We start from the raw sequence: 17306 nt of genomic DNA on the forward strand, positions 1-17306 counted from the left end.
CCCCATGTCCTCACCAGGGATGGGGCCTTGGCGGCCCTTAACTTGGAACATGTCTTGATGTCTTTACTCTCGCCCTGGGTTGCACTGGCAGTGGTAGATTGCAATTAACTTGCTGGGATTCCAATAACGTCTCAATGGGATTACAAATATAACTTTTTGGATTGTGAGGAAAGCTAAAAAGATGGTTACAATGCTTGATGACTAAACTCAATATTTGAGATTACAATAGCCTTGTTCAGGTTCCCTATGTAGGGAGTTCTGCTCTAAGGACAGGCTGGAGTAGGGATTCGGGTGGGGGACGGGTCACTTAGGAGACATCTGCACGGCCTCCGCCAACTCTAGGAATGAAGACTTAGCAACCTACACAGGGAGCAGGAAAAGAAAGTGGAACATAAAATTGTCATTCATAACATGTTAAAGCAAAAGAGGGATACTTGCCTTTTGTAAAATTTCGAGGCTCTGAATCTTCTGAACTCGTAGTAGTAACAGAAAATGTGGGAGATCCTATAAAATGTTTCATAAAAAATAAAATATTCAAATGGGAAAAGGAACAAGGTTGGGGGGGTAGAAGGAAAAATGGATACAAAGCTTTTGCAGATAGGCAGGATAAGAAGGGTTGAAGGGAGGGTTGGGAAAGGGGAAAGATACAGTCATGTACAGGTACAAATTCTGTATGATTACATGTGATGGTTATGTATATCAGCAGTGTACCAATAAAATTAACTTTTACAAAACAGGCTGATGAAGGAGATTACACCAAAATATTGAGCTGTGTTAATCACAGGAAGGCTCATCTCACTTAGTGAAGGAGAACAGTCAGAGACTGAGCTGAGGAAGAGCAATGCTGCTCTCTCCAGGGTCTGAGGACTGAAATCGGAGGGGTCAGATACCCTGACTGAACGTGGACAGAGAGCAGATTTGGTGCTCACAATAGCTGAATCTTGGCCCAGGCAGGGCTGAACTTGGCTGTCTCAGCAGCTTGATTGGTTGGAAATGCTAAGCTGAGTCCAGCTTTTTAAAAAGATTTTCTTTCACATCTTGGCTCTTAAATTTTGTTGATGCTACAAAACGCACTCTGATTTTCTTGTTCTTTTCAAAGCGTTTATTTGTACATGAGAAAACAAGTACTTCAATATAAAGGAACAGGTCTGAGTGCTCACCCTTTCTTGCACCATCCCCTCCTGCCCAGCCTTCCCTTTATGCCCGCACAGCCCTCACACCCAGGACGTCATCTGCTCAGCACCTGTGTTAGTCCAACACGCTCCACTTCAGTAGAGGAAGCCCTCTAGACCCCATTTCACACATTCTGTCTACTACTTATTATTCTCTTACAGCTGTGCACAACCTTACACTGAACATTTATACGCCCTGTAACTGGGCCTGGGGATTTCAGATATCCAGAGTCAACTCCATGTTCACAATTCTACTTTATTGCACAGGTCAATGGATAGTAGGTAATTTTATAACCAACCGTAAGGTAAGATGAATAGGGACTATTTAGATGGAACCTGATTTTCTTCTCCTTTTTTCTAAAAAGGAAAGAGCATACAACCCAAGCCCTGTTCAAGTGCCTTATTCAGGGAGTTCTGCAGCCAAGGACAGGCTGGAATAGGGAATTTGGGTGGGGACAGGTCACTCAGGAGACATCTGCAAAGCATCTGCCAAACTCAAGGAAAGAGGACTTGAATTGGGGCTTCCTGACCTGTGCAAGGAGCGGAAAAGAACGTGCGACATTACATTGTCATTGATGTTAAACCAAAAGACAATTTACTTGCCTTTTGTAAAATTTCCAGCATCTGAATCTTCTGAACTCGTCGTAGGAACAGGAGTAGTGGGAGTTCCTATGAAATAGTTTATTTAAAAAAAAATGAAAACCAAAATGTTCAAATGGGAAAAGGAATAAGGTGGGGTAGATAGAAGGAAAATTGGAAACAAAGATTTTGTAGATAAGCAGAAGAAGGGTTGAGAGGAGGGAAGGAGGAAAGACAAAAAGAAAAACCACAATAAATCTGTACAGGTACAAATTCCGTATGATCACACATGACGGTTACGTATATCAGACGTGTACCGATAAATTTAACTTTCACAAAACAGAGGCTGATTAAGGAAATTACAGCAAAATATTGAGTTGTGTGAAGCAAAAAGAAGGCTTGTCTCACTTAGTGGAGGGGATCATTCAGAGACTGAGCTGGGGAAGAGCAATGCTGCCTTCTCTCCAGGGTCTGATGACTGAAACCAGAAGGGTCAGATACTCTGAAGATTCGTAGACAGAGAGCAGGCTTGGTGCTCACAATAGCTGTGTCTCAGCCCAAGCAGGGCTGAACTTGGCTGTCTCAGCAGCTTTTTTGGTTGTAAATGCTAATATGAGTCTAGCTTTTTTAAAAGTTCACATATTTTCTCTTAAATTTTGTTTATGCTACAAAACAGACTCTAATTTTCTTCTCCTTTCTACTAAAAAGACTAGAGCAATGTGTGCTCACTTCCTATACAGCCAATGTCACTTATGATGCTGATTTAGTCCAAATGTGATCTCATTGTGTGTGAGCTTCTGACATTGGTTTCTTTTGTATATTTCATCATGTGAACTACGACAATTTCCACAGTGATAGTGGATGTCTGTATATTTTGTTGGTTTTGTTTGGTTGGTTGGTTTTTCTGGTGATTGGGATTGAACTCAAGGCCTTCCCACTGAGCTACATCCCCAGCGTTTTTTGGGGGTTTTTTGGGGTTTTTGTTTTTGTTGCTGGAATTTTTTTTCAGATAGGGTCTCTCTAAGTTACTAAATGTTCCAGGCTGGGATCCAACTTTCGATCCTCCTGCTTCAGCCTCCCAGGGTGCTGGAATTACAGGCATCTGCTACTAAGCCCAGCCTATGTGAAGTATTTTAATAATTACCCCTGGTCAGCAGGTATGAACTGGAATGCAGAGTCACTCCATTCATAAGAGTCTTGCCCGTGTTCCCACAGCTCAGTACCCTTTTCTGGGAACACATCTACAGGGCTATGAGGCTGCATGGGAATACAGTCACCACAATTCACGTAGCAGTGGGAAAGGGTGCTCCTCTTGAGACCCTGTGACCCCGAGCTCTGTCCCCCCACCCACCGCCATGTCCTCAGGTGTTAATGCACAGGGGCCAGCAACAACACAATGGATGGCCTCTCATTCTGCAGTAGGTACTTACTAGAACAAAATGGGAAGTTATCGTACCCAACCGCACACTCCTCACAGTGGTCTCCGCGGAAATTGGGCTTGCAGTGGCAGCGGCCTGAGCCCTGTTCACAGCCATCCGCGTGCTCAGGGTCACACTGGCAAGCTAAAGGAACAAGAGTTTTAAAGGATTGGTCCTTTGCTGTACTGAATAGGGCAGAAATGACCCAGTACCTCTGGGTCGTGTGCTTCACAGTAGAGTGGTCCCCAGCTTTCCTTGGCAGGATGCAGTTGTTCCCCACTTCTCCCTTGATTGTTGCTTCTCTGTGACTGGGCCTCATGGGGCATTGAGGAGCAGCTTTTGTGAGCACCCTCACTGGGCCGCCCTTAAAAATGTCACTGATAACACCAAGCATTGCTTGGCTCGCTGAACACAATGCAAACTACTCGTACGCAGACTGCAATCAGAGGGCTGGGTGAGTGAGCTGGGCTGTAGCTCCCGGCAGGTCTGCTACCCACAATCTCTCCTGGACATAAGCTAACTGTGCAAGTCCACAGAGTGGCCAGCAGATCCTGTTACGACACTTTTGGATGCCTAGACATAGGTATATAGTCTATAGACCGCCTAACAAGATTACGCCCATCACCCAAATGTTAGATTTGAAGGGTATAGCTTGCTGAAGGCAGTGTTTGCAACCAAACATGATTGGCAAGCTTGCATTTCAAAGGGACATGGCTGGAGTATGAAAGGTTTGGTAATCTCAGCTTGGGGGCTTTACTGGATGTGGCAGTATGTGACCCAAGGCAGAGAAAATACTGCCATCACTCATCTGGTCCATCTACTTGGAGAAACTGGGAGACTGGGCATGTCCTGATGGCTTCCCCGTAATTTGTTTAGCATTTATGTGTCCTATGGATCTTCTGTAGCAAGCCTCTATGCAGCCATGGGCCACTTAATGAAGAGGAACAAAATTAGGACAGTGAGGTTCTGAGCAGTACCACTGCACTAACAACACCCCGTTTTCCTTCACAATGCCTTCCCTCTGTGGGCACAAGACAAGTGGCGAGTACAGTTCACAAGATGATGAGAAAGAAGGGAGAAAGTGGAAAGACTTTTTAACAACTAAAAATGCCCTAGAGAGGAGCAAATCGTGTTACATATTCTTCGGGCTTTAATATCCTCGAATATTCATATAGCAAAAATTCATTTGAGGGTTGGCACAGAGTTCAACTTCAGAGTTGGATTTGCTTTCTAGCAGTGACAACCAGACAACATAAAATAACAGTGTTATTTTATAGCCTATAGGTCACTGATGGCAAACCTGTGGCACATGTGCCAGTGGGCTGTTTGTATTGTTCACAGCTCTTGAAAGGTTCACCATCACTGGCATAGGTTATATGTGTAGGGCAAAGTCTATAACCTGGCCTAAGACTCATGGTTCCACAGGGGAAAACTAATTAGAGCACTGTCATGCCAGACAGAAATTAATAACATCCTATCTACTAGTTAGTGGTTATTTCACCCAGATTGAAGTATTTAGCTACTCAAAAATCCTTTGCTTTTCTCAACTTAAAAAAAATAATAATACAGTATCTTAAGTTTTTGTGATGATTTCATAAGATCTCCATGTAAGCATTTAGGCAATGCCTTGCATGTGGCAAGTGCTCAATGAACCGCACTGACATTAAATTCGATAACTATTTCTAACCCATGTGCACTCACTACTACGTTGCTTTGATGCTAATTTGGACAGAAGTTGGACTTACTGGATCACAGAAACATATCAGAAGAGAACACAAGGACACTAATATTTATTGCAGCCTAGAATGAGACAGCTTAACGTTAAGTACTGTCTGATAGCATTCTATACAATCTTTATGAGTTATGTTATTATTTCTGTTTACCTATAAGAAATCTGGGGCTCAGAGAGATTATGTAACTGGAGGTCAGACCACTACCAAGGAGCGGTACCAATAGCCTGAACAGAGAGGGAATCAGAAGATTGTTCACTGGGTAATACCGGGCCTGATGATTTTTTTGGAGCAGTACACACAGTCCCTGATACACAAACTTGATATGAAACTTACGTCTGCAGCCATGGGGGGCCTCAACTGGAACCCCGTGAGGGCGGTAATAGCCTTCAGCACACAATTCACAGTTCACCCCTGCTGTGTTGTGCTGGAAAGAAACAAACAAAACTCAGAAGGAAGGATACTTCAGGAGAAGTTCAGGGCTCTTTATTTTGAATGATTCATCCAGATAAACAATAATTCTATCATCTCCAGTTGTAATTTCAAAGTCACTAAAAACGTAAGCATTGATCTTGACCTTGGGTCTCCAAGATGTGTCACAGGATACTGGTTTAACCTTGGCTCTAAAAACTTTTCTTTTTTCTTTTTACCATTAGAAGAAGAAATGGTGAAAAGACTCATGACCTAGACACCCTAGGCTGTTCCTTCCACCAAAGAATTTACTTTAATGAAGCCCTTGACATTTGCGTAAGAAAATAACTCAAGAACTAGTTCCCATGGCTTCATTCAGAAAAAGTGATGAGTGAATAATAAAGCAACTTTAGTTTAACCCAAGGAATAAAAAGGGCATGTGTGCATATTTATCTTCTCCAATTTTGGAAGAGCTAGTGTAAACAGACCTTCATCCCCAGCCATTCTAATTTTAGCAGTGCTTTCCTCATGAATCCATTTTCTGAATAGTTCTATTATCTGAATAGAAGATGTGGACCCAAAATGTAGGCATGAGTCTCAGACACAGAGCTCATTTTAAAGTATGATACTAGGCAGCTTTTTCTAGTTTGTGGTTAATTTTCTAGTTTGTGGTTCCTTGTAATTGCAACAGAATCAGATTACCCAGAATGCACCACCAGTTTCCAAGAACTATACATCATGGCTCTAGCTTGATTCTGCCCGTCTAATTCAGAAATGATTAGGGGAACAGTATCTTTCTTTTACTGAAAGGAAAGTCAATAGGAAATTAACAAGAACAAAAATAGTATACTTTGAACCACCCAAAAGTCTGCATAGACACACAGGGGGAAGAACAAAGACTTATTCACTGTTTTCTCCCCTGTTTTAGAGGATTTTATTAACTACAGACTTCCATTTATTACCGCTCCTTGTCCTGTAGGCTAAAATCTGAATTCAGTTTAACATTGAAGTTAAAAACCACTTTTCTGACTTAACATTCATATGCACACACATTGTGGGCAAATAGGGAATATCTGTCATCCTTCCATCAACGGTCCACTAATCCTCCACTCTGGTGCTCGCCACTGAGACTTATCATGGACAAAGGGCATCAGGTCAACATGCCAAATCTTTTTCAGTTAGAAGAGAAAATAAGAAATCTTTTCTGAGGTAGACAGTTCAAGCTTTTCCTTCTAGCACAAAGCAACCCATAACAAAGAAGTTATATTTTTGAGACACAATTAATAACAATGAAAAACCAAGAATGAACAACAAATTATTCTGCAGAGATGCCTGTGGTTTGCTTGAATTCTTGGGTGGTTCTCTTGGACCTGCACGGACAGAGGGCCAGATGCACTGCTGTATTTCTATTCAGGGGCACGTCATCCTAGTTGGACCAAGACCAGGGCCAAACCCAAGGAAACTGATGACTCTGTAACTTCTCCATTGGAGGCTCTGTATTGGAAGCAGTCTTCATGAGAGGAGTAGGTGCTTCTGGTTGCATCTGCATGCCACTATAAGATGAGAAACCTCAACTATCCACGCTAAAGAGTGTAGTGGGTGCTGATGGAAACTGTGAGCAGAAAATGTCTCCTAGCTAAACAAGTATTAAAATAGAAAACCAAAGAAATAAAGATAAAATCAATACCACATGAGATAACTGATAACTGCTTGCCCTACAATACACTGGCTGCTCTCCAATGCTGGTTGTTTGACTGCCAGCCAGGGTTTGAATGTGTCTCCTCCAAAATCAAGAGTTGAAACTTAATGGCCAATGTGACCATGTTAAGAGTGGGGCCTTTAAGAAGTGATTAGCCAGCAGGACTCCTCCCTCATGAATGCAGTGAAGGGCTTATACAAGAGGCTTCAGCATGGTTGGCCCTCTTGCCCATCTGCCTTCCATCATGTAAAGACACAGCATTCTTTTCTTCCAGAGGACATAACCTTGAGGTCCCTCTCAAAGCAGACAGCAGCCCTCACCAGACAACTGAACCTGCCAGCACCTGACCTTGGATGTCTCAGCCTCAATAATCATAAAATAAAAATCTATTCTGTAGGAATGTTCCAGTCTCAGGTGTTCTGTTATAGCTGCACCAGTGGACTAAGACACAATCTGACAGTCGCCAGCCTGTCTCTGAGGTTCTCACTTCACATCCCCTGTCCTGAGCCAATGGCAGGTAATTGATCATTTCCCCCTGATAAATACTACACAGAACCTACTCTAGGATATGTTCCTCTACCAACAAATCCAAACTTGACCTTAAAGCATTGCTTTGTAACTCACCAAGCCAACTGGCCCTGGAGTGGCCCCTCTCCTCCCCTTTCCCAGTCAGCATTCCCAAGTCCCATATCCTCTGTGTATGACACAAGATAAGGCTTTCCCCCTAAATGAAGAACCAGCTGTTCCAAATCATTAATGTACTGTCTATCCTTCTTTTCTGTTAGAAATGCCATTTCATCATAAGTGAAAAATTAACATCAATATGAATTTGTTTTAAGACTACTAGGTTCTATTGAATGATTTATCCCTACATTAAGTTCAATACAGATTCATGATCGACTTGAAATCTCAGAAGACATTTTCTCTGTAATTGTTCATCTTTTCTAAATGATCTATCCTTATCTATTCTTTTTTTAATAAGAACTTCAGAATCAGTCTGTCCCCTTCATAAAAGTCCTGCGGAAATTCTGATCGTGATTGCCCTGAATTATAGATTGGTTTCACAAAAGTGATGTGTATTTATAGTGTTAAGTATGGAAACACACTGTGCCTTTCCACGTAAGTTTTATGAATTTCAATAAAGTTTTATATGTTTGGCCATAGATTCCCCAACCCTTTTGCTGCCTCTCGGAACAATTCTAAATCTTTCCAACATTCACAGCTGTGTGTTCCTTCATGTATGGGTTTTGCTTTCTATCTTCATGGAATCCCTTAAAATTCCTAGTCTACTGATAACACTTTCTTTCCTGATTTTCACATTGCTATGGATTTTGGAAGAAGGGGCTATTGGGCTTTTAAAATATCTTTTCTGTCAAGTTGTAGGATCTGTTGCAGGAGAAAATGTGGGTCACATGTGCTCTATCTTCTGCTTCTGGACTCCACCTCTTAGTTTATGTAGTATATGTACATGACAGAGACAAACAATTTGGAAATAATGAGATGCAAACAACTAGGAAGCAAGTTGAAGACTTAGATCAAAACTCATGTTTTATAGGAAGAGACTAAACTTTATGTTAGTATGATGGAGATAAAATATCGTCACACATTATCTCAAACAATATGGGTAATCTTCAACCTTAAAAAGTATACCGATGTTCACCAAAGGGAAAGAAATCAAGAATCATTTGAAATGTTGTGCTGCTGGCCTTTCCTCATTGCTTTTTTCCATACATTTTACAGGAGTAACTTAGTTCATATTTGTTCTATTATTCTAGGAAAGATGGTCACGTATTTGTGTGGGAAAGATGGAAATGGTTGTATTCATCACTGATGCAATTTGCAAACAAAAACAAAATTTTGTCAAATGCTTTTGTTTACAAACTAAATTGGTCACAAACAAAAGCATTTGTGAACTAAAGTACCATTGTATTTTTTTAAATTTCCAATTTTACAAGTCAACACTTACACACTACCCACACAGTTTACCATTAACATTTTACTTTACTGTATAAATATCCATCTGTCCATTCCTCTATCCATCTACCACTCCATCTTATTTTTTATGCATTTCAGAATGAGTTATGGAAAAGAGTCACTTTCCCCTAAATAGTTCAGCATGGATTTAATTAACAGGAGTTCAACATGTGTCCACAGCTTTTGTTCTTTGGATGAAAATACAATAAGCATAGAGCTCTTATTTGTACACTTATCAAGACAGATACACACAGAGGTGAGACCCGATTCCTCGCCGAGGTAAAGAGTAAAACCATCATCCAAGACACTTCCCCACGCCCTTCCCTGTCAACCTCTATCACCACCTCCTCAGAGTCAAACAATTCTGATTTTTTCCATTATTGACTAGTTTTATGTTTCAGAATTTAAATGGCTCCCACACAATACATGCTCTTTTTGTTGCTGTTGTTGTTTGTAAGCTGACTTTCACTGACATATGCTTTCAGGATTCTGAGATGCTGCATACATCAGTAATCTGGTCCTCTCTGTTGCTCCTTAGCTTTCCACTGCATGTATACACCCGAATTTGCTCCTGCATTCTATTGCTGATGAGCTCCTAGACTATGTCCAGCTTGGGATTATTTGCATAAGCTATCGAGTGCCTAGGAGTAAGTCTTTCATGGGATAGGTGCACGCTTAGTATTGTAACAAAATTCTGTCCCAAAGGGGTGGTGCTATTTTTATATTCACAACTACCATGTATAATAGGTGTACCTGCTCTGCAACCTCATCAAAATTTAGTGTAATTAGCCATTTATAATTGTCTGTGACCATGAGCGAGCCTCTTTAATGGAAGACAATCATGTTTAAAAAGAAATTCTATCAAGGCCCTGGATTCGATTACTGGTACCAAAAAAAATTTATCTAATAAAGATTAAGTCAGATGCCAAGTTTACTAAAAACTTTTAGAGGTCAAATAAAAAGATGAAATTAGAAAAAATAACCCATTTATGTATAATTAAGTCTAGTGGTACATTCAAGATATATATAATGATTATATTCATCATAGGGAGTCTGTACCTATACATGATACATTTTGATTTCTCTTTTTCCCAAACCCTTCAACCCATTTCCCCTGCCTATTTGCAAAGCTTTGGGTCCATTTTACTCTTTTTGTTTTTAAATTTTTTTTCCCTTTTGCCTGCCTTCCTTTACCCTTTTCTCCACCCTGGAGAAGCTCTTCTTTCCTTTTGAACAATTTCTTCCCATTTCACAACACCTATTGTACGTTTTGGTCCTTTTTTACACTTTCAGTTTCTCACCCTAGGAAGACAATGCAACCTTTACACCTGGAGTCCCACGTTCACTGAAAGACAGATAGTCTCTCTAATAAACGGTGCTAGAAAAACTGGCTTTCCACATGCCAAAATCTAAAACTAAACCTGTGTCTATTATCAGGCACTAAACTAAAATCAAAATTGATCAAAGACCTAAATATTAAAACATAAACACTACATCTGCTAGAAGAACGAATAGGCAGGATTCTTGAAAATACAGGTGTAGGCAAAGATTTCATGAACAAAAACCCGACTGCACAGGAAATAATACAAAGAATCAAAATCTGGGAACTCATCCTATTAAAAAGCTTTTACACAACAAAAGAAATCACCAATGGAATGAAAAGACAACCACAGAGTGGGAAAAATTTTAGCTAGCTATCCTTCAGACAAAGGACTTATATCTCTAGTACAAAAGAAGAACTGAGAACATAACCTTCTATAGTAATGGCCGTGCTGGTGACAGTGTAGTACTGTGCCATTTTGATTTGCATTTCTCAGAGTAAGAACAGAAAGCATTTCATATTGACCATTCGTATACCTACTTTTGTGAAGTGGCTGTTTAAATCTTTTGGATACTCTAGGGAGTTATTTTTGTTTTTACAAGTGAGGTTTGAGAGTTTTTTATATATCCTGGATGTAATTACTTGTCAGATTTATGGTTTTTTAGTACTTTCTGCAGGTTGCCTGGTCATTTTCTTAGTATCGTCTTTTGCGAGCAGGCTTTTTTAACTTTGATGAAATTTAATTGCTCATTTTTTATGGTTACTGCTGTACATGACCTAAGAAAATTTTTACATTCTCTGACTCCAAAGGACATTTTTCTGCATTTTTCTCTAAAGCTTACAGTTTTAATTTTGCTTGTGCTCCATCATTTACAGTTTAACTTTTCACTAGTTTAATTTTTAAGAATTTGAGTAAGGATGATAGTTTATCCTTTTTCACATAAAATCTGCTTTTTTCCAGGAACATTTGTTGAAAGAGCTTTCCCCTCATTGGGTTGCTTTGGTACTTTTATCAAAATTCAAATATCCACAGAAGTGTGGGTCTATCTTCTGCCCCTTTCTGTTACTTTTTGTCAACATCTCATTGTCTTAATTACTATAGCCTTATAATTAGTCTTAAAGTAAAATAATATAAATCTTCCAGCTTTTTATTTTATTTAAATCAGATACAGAAAAATATAAAAATTATATATAATTTTTATATATAATTATGCATAAAATATATTTGTATTTATAACCATATATATGGAGTACCATGTGATGTTTCCACACATACATATGTTTCATATTGATCAAATCAGGGTAAACATGATCTGTCACTTTGAACACGTATCATTTCTTTATGATGATGATAAATCCTCCCGATGACTTTGTATGTTGTAGGCAATTTACATATCCTATGCACTTTCAAGCCTCCTTGCCTATTCCTACCCAAAAGTCTATGTTAAATATTTTTTTTGAACTGGGAATGAAACGCAGGACTTCATACTATGTTTTATCACAGTGGTAAGAACTCTAGATTAGTGTTTAACAGAAGTGGTAAATAGCAAACATCCTGGTCTTATTCCCACTATTTAAAACAAAGGAGTTCAATATGTTACCACTAATGCGATGCTAGTTGGATTTCAATAACTGTCCTTTATTGAAATGTAGAAACTCACTTCTAGTTTGCTAGGATTCCTGGGAACACAGCTGACCTAGAAGAGGTGACTGACAAGTGCCTCGTCCTACGGCAGAAGCCATTAACTGATCAGGGCACACTTCCTCAACGCGTGTAGACTCAGAATCTGCCTGACAGCAGGATTTAAGGTCAGTACTGAAGTTGGCATCTACCTGGCCCTCCTACCTTGGAACCTTTCCACCGTAAGTTGGATAGTAGCCAGGAACTCTCCTATTGATTTAGGCAGACTGACATGGAAGACATGCTCAAAGGTCTCCAGATAAACACATCTCAGTCCACTTCTCTGAGGACCCCTAAATTACATCCAGCTAATAAGGCTTTTGTGTGGCCAAATGTGGAGAAATGGCCTCAGAAAAGCCTTTTAATTGCCTCTAATTCTCTTGGTGAGGCTTTGAGAACAAAGCCTGCAGCATGCTCACGCCTTGTCAGGACTCATCCACTTCAATTTAACTGGTGCCTCACCTCACAGTTGATGCAGACCCCTCCACCCTCACGGATGTTTTGCTTATTCAAGCTTCTGCGCTGGTATTCAACATTCGAATCATAGTAACAGTCTGTGCTGTGGCCATGGCAATTGCAGGCTGAAAAAAAAACCGTACTAGATCAACATTTCATCGTTACTATGGTAAAGTCCTTTCTGAAATACGAGGACCTTTCTTAAGAAGTACTTTAGGGACTTTCACACAGACTGGTGTATAACATTATATAATGTATGGTTCCCGCCATCTGATATTAAATGACAACGGCTGCTCTTTTTTGAAAAAATAAGCAATTATAACAAATTAAAATGCACCAAAATGCCAATTAGACTTTATACACGGATTACTGCTATTACTGACACTACTACTACTAACAATAACTGAGTTCTTCACGTACTGTGAAAAGCTTTTTACACACATTATCATACTTAATCTGCTCAGTAACTCTCTGAAATGAGTGACATAATTCCCTCAACCCAGACAGAAAAACTGAGGCTCAAAAGGGATAACTCTTATTTATCTAACAGTATCCTTGAAGAACAAGAGTAGGGATGCCTGGTAAGTTTACTTCAGTATGTTGTCATAACTGTTCTATTTTGTTATGAGTGCTTGTTGACTCTTACTATGTCTAGTGCATAAATTCAACTTTATTGGAGGTGTGTATATAGAGGAAAATACGGCATATGCTGTCCTGGGTTCTAGGGGACCTTGAAACTTACCCCAAGGATAAGGGAGCCTATACAACACTGGCCCCAAGTGCTAAAGCTGACGTGCTCCAGCCCCTTCATTGGCTCAGGGAGACAAGGCATCACTCTCGGGTGGAGAGGGGACCCAGCACCCACCTTCACACTCATTGTTCTGCTGCTGCGTCCCTGGCTGCCAGCGCTTCTGATGGAACCCTGCACAGCAGGTATTGCATGTCTCCCCGCAGGTGTTGTGCTGGCATTCGCACTGCAGCCTGGGCGTGTGGGCAAAGCATATTGCAGTTATTGAAAAGTCTTGCCTAAGAGCAGTTGCTCTGGTGTGCCAAAGCGACAGGTAACTACAGTCAAAGGAGCATCCGTGCGACATTTATGGAATAATTATAACAAACCATGCTGTGTATGTTATTTCGAGCCCCCCATGTCCTGCTTCTTATCTCCATTTTATTGATGGTGAAACTAGATTGCAGAGGTAGTGAAACACTTGCCAAAAGTCAAGTGGTGACAAATGGAGAACCAGGCTTCCCTGAAGCACCCCCACTCTTTCTCTGGTTCACATTATGTTACAGTAGACAAAGCAACAAGCAAGCACTGATTCTGAGGTTGCTGGGGTGAGTTCAGTGTCACATTACCAGCCTCTGGAGCAGTTCTGAGGAAAGGTCTGCTCATGTTTCCTACCTCAACCTGTGGTTGTGCACAGACACTTCTTGGTCGAGGGACAGCTACCAGAAGAACTCAGAGTTCTCTGTTCTGTCACAAGACCAAAAGCTGAGATCACTTGGCAAGGCAAAAATGTAAAGACCAGAAAATCTCACATTTTCCTTAAAATTTTTCCATGTTAAAATGAGATGGCGGTAGCTTCAGTATTGGGTTAGAACTCCAAGCTTTGAGTTTTCCATTCATCCATGCAGGCAAGAGGATTCCAAATAGTTGTCTAAGAAGTTTCCTGGCAGGACCTGTGAAATTCCCTCAGCTCTCCTTTAAGAAAGCCAGGAGGGCATGCTTTTAGTCACACTCCTAAGAAGAGGTGTCATCTCTTTTTTTTCTTTTTATCGGTACTGGGGATCGAACTCAGGACCGCCTGCTTACAAGGTAGGTGCCTATGCCACTGAGCTAAATCCTCAGCCCCTGAGGGGATGTCATCTTGCTGCCTCTTGAAGAATATGGATATAATTTAGCTGGCAGCAGCTGGCATCCAAGTGACCTCTGTCACAGAGGCATTCAGTTCACTGCCAACAAAATACCTGGCCTATGAGGGCTGAATGAATACTTAGGGATCATTACTTGAAGAATATATGCTCCATCTATCCTCAGAGGGAAACTAAAATTGAGCACAGTATTGAAAAGGAAAAAAAATAAGAGTTGAGTAACTGCCTTAGTCATACTGTTCCTGTCAAGTCATTGCTTTCAGTCCAGGCTACAGGCTATTCAGAACATTTGTCCTGTGTCTGCTATGACAATGTTATTAAATATGTCATTCAGTAGAGAATCCTTTTCAATAATGCTCCCTCTGCCCAACTCCCAGGGAAAATTTATATCTTGTCCCCATGTCTACAGTCTGTTTCGCCCAAGCAATTTGATTAGTTTTTAGATTCTAATCACAGTGAAATATGAAACTACATGAATTATATATCAAAACTGCACTGAGTTTGCCTCTTATCCAAGTCCCAAAGCCTATCATCAAGAATACGGGAAACAGTAACTGCTGGTGAAGACGCAGAGCAAAAAGAACCCTCCTACACTGCTGGTGGGAATGCAAATTATCAGAGCTTCTGTAGAAATCAGCATGGAGGTTCCTCGAGAATCAAACAATGGAGTTTCCACTTGATTCAGCTGACCACTCCTCGGTATGACCAGAAGCAGTTAAAGTCAGCATCCTACAGGGATACCTGCATACTCATGCTCACTGTGGCACAATCACAATAGTCAAGATATGGAGCCATTCTGGATGACAATCGATAGATGAATGGATATAGGTGCCTTGGTTATATACATGGTGGAATATTATTCAGTTAAAAGAAAGGGTGAAATTCTGTCACTTGCAAGAAAATAGATGGATATGGAGATAATCATGTGGGGCAAAATAAGTCAGACCAGAAGGACAATGCTGCATGTTGAACCTAAGAAAGCAGAAGTGAGAATATTATTAGACAAGAGGAAGGAAATAAGAAGGAGGGAATGAAAGGGCAGGCAGTGAGGGGAATGGTTATGAGCAAAATACATTATTCACATTGAAACTTCCAAAAATGTGAAGCTAACAGAAAGAGGGGGGTAAAGGAGGAGATAAGGGGAGCTGAAATTGTCAAACGTGTTATGTGTATGTACAGTCTGCCAAAATGAAATCCCTTAATCTGTATAAGCAATATAAAAACAAGTGAGAGAAAATAAAATAACTATGAAGCCAAGTAGCTTTTCTTTTTTTAGTTGGCAGCTAGGGAGCTTGGAATTGAATGTGCGATCCATCGATTCATGCATGAAGGACGATATGGTAAAAGCCTTCTTGTGCCTGATTAGCAACTAACTTAATGATTATCCAGCCTTGGCTTCCTCCACGGAGTCACTAAATCCCCTTAAGTATACTGTAAGATTATTCTCTTCTTCCCGGGTGTAGAATTCATCAGAGCTTGTTTAAAGGTTAGTCCGTAGGTTGGGAGAAAAGGGAGTGTGGAGTGATGGTGCGGGAGTGGGCTGAGCTTTCATCGAGGCACAGGGAGATGGCCTCTCTGCTCACGTGTGCTGGAGATATTAACTAACCAAGCCACAAGTCTTCCTGTTGGGTCAGGATCAACAGGGTTTGGCAGTCCTTCTAAGGGGGCACCTGAGTCCCTTTGCAGTGGCCTCCATTCCTGTCCCACATGGCACCATTTTGTGTCTCCTCTTTCTCCAACTCAGAACTTCCTGATTTTGTACCCCAGAGCTCCACCCTCCAGCAGGGTACACAGTGAAAACAGAATAAGACTTTCCTGATTACACATTGGTCACTGGGTGAACAAGCACCCTCAGAGATGCCCTTGGATCTCCAAGGAGGGATGGTAACATTTGGCACTGTCACCAGTCAGGGAGAAGAGCTTTACAAAGCACACCACACTAGTGACAACTATGCCTGAACACAAAGTTGGCTGAAAGATGTGCAAACCTGAATCTGACTACAAGTAACAGACAACTCTGGTAAACACATCTTATGGGGAATTCTATACTCTAAGTAAAATTTTGAGAGAAAATGATCACTCTGTTTAGCACCCAATAATTTCCATCCTTACAAAGTATCCATCTTGATTAGTAACACAAATGTGCACAACTGCTGACCACATAACATCTTATTGTTTGCAAAGTATACTTGAGCTAAAAACCAAAAAAGGACCATACTCATGTTCTCAGCTGCATTAACCACAACAGCTAAAAGATGGAAGAAACCCAAGTGCCCAACTATGGATGGATGAGGGCACAAAATGTGGTCCTATGAAGTCAATGAAATATAACTGAGGCTTAAAAGGGGAGGAAATTGCCCAACTTAGATGGAGTTTGAGGACATTATGCCAAATGAGCTAAGCCAGCTACCAAAAGACAAACATGTAAGTTCCCGCTCAATAGATCTAGTTCACACCATCACATTAACACCAACAGAAAGAGGCATGGTGCTGGCCAGAACCTGGCAGGCACAGTGAATGACTGTCTAATTGGGACAGACCTGTAGTTTTGCAAGATGAAAAGACTTCTGGAGTTCACTTTCACAGCACTTGTGATTGTACTCTACACTACTTAAAAGTGGTTAAAATGGAAAATTACGGAATGTGCATTGTAATACAACTAAAAAATATGTTTTAAAAGGATTTGAAAATCTATGACCCTCTCATTCCATTAAACCAGAGATGATAAATATACTTTATCTTGCCAAATTTAATCAATTATTTATGACACCTGGCAACATCTGGTAAGTCACAAAAGGAGGCTTAATTCTGTTGCTTGTATCTAGGACTGGCTCTACTCACGATGGTCCATAGTAGAAAGAGGTGGTGACCTTCGTGTTAAGCCAACCGGAAAGACTAAGCTGACTGGTCAGTATCATCCAACCACACTGCCAAATTCAAGGTAAAATGGCATAAGAAGAGCAGAAAAAGGAAAGGAATGTCATAAAAATGAC

At 40.7% G+C, this 17306-nt stretch overlaps 1 protein-coding gene across 1 annotated transcript in view; it reads right to left on the minus strand.

The window, feature by feature from the left end:
• Positions 1-17306, minus strand: part of Lama3 (laminin subunit alpha 3) — a 227656-nt gene that overhangs the window by 153202 nt on the left and 57148 nt on the right. Inside the window, exons 7-12 of the mRNA XM_063231837.1 lie at positions 13307-13422; positions 12448-12566; positions 5236-5326; positions 3182-3313; positions 1772-1841; positions 1333-1334 (exon numbers count right to left, since the gene is read on the minus strand). Of these exons, the coding sequence (XP_063087907.1) occupies positions 1333-1334; positions 1772-1841; positions 3182-3313; positions 5236-5326; positions 12448-12566; positions 13307-13422 (530 nt within the window). The remainder of the gene's footprint in view (positions 1-1332; positions 1335-1771; positions 1842-3181; positions 3314-5235; positions 5327-12447; positions 12567-13306; positions 13423-17306) is intronic.

The sequence above is a fragment of the Cavia porcellus genome, unplaced genomic scaffold (genome assembly GCF_034190915.1).
Source record: "Cavia porcellus strain 051 isolate PalLab524CR breed Dunkin Hartley unplaced genomic scaffold, mCavPor4.1 scaffold_20, whole genome shotgun sequence".
In the NCBI taxonomy this organism is placed as follows: domain Eukaryota; kingdom Metazoa; phylum Chordata; class Mammalia; order Rodentia; family Caviidae; genus Cavia; species Cavia porcellus.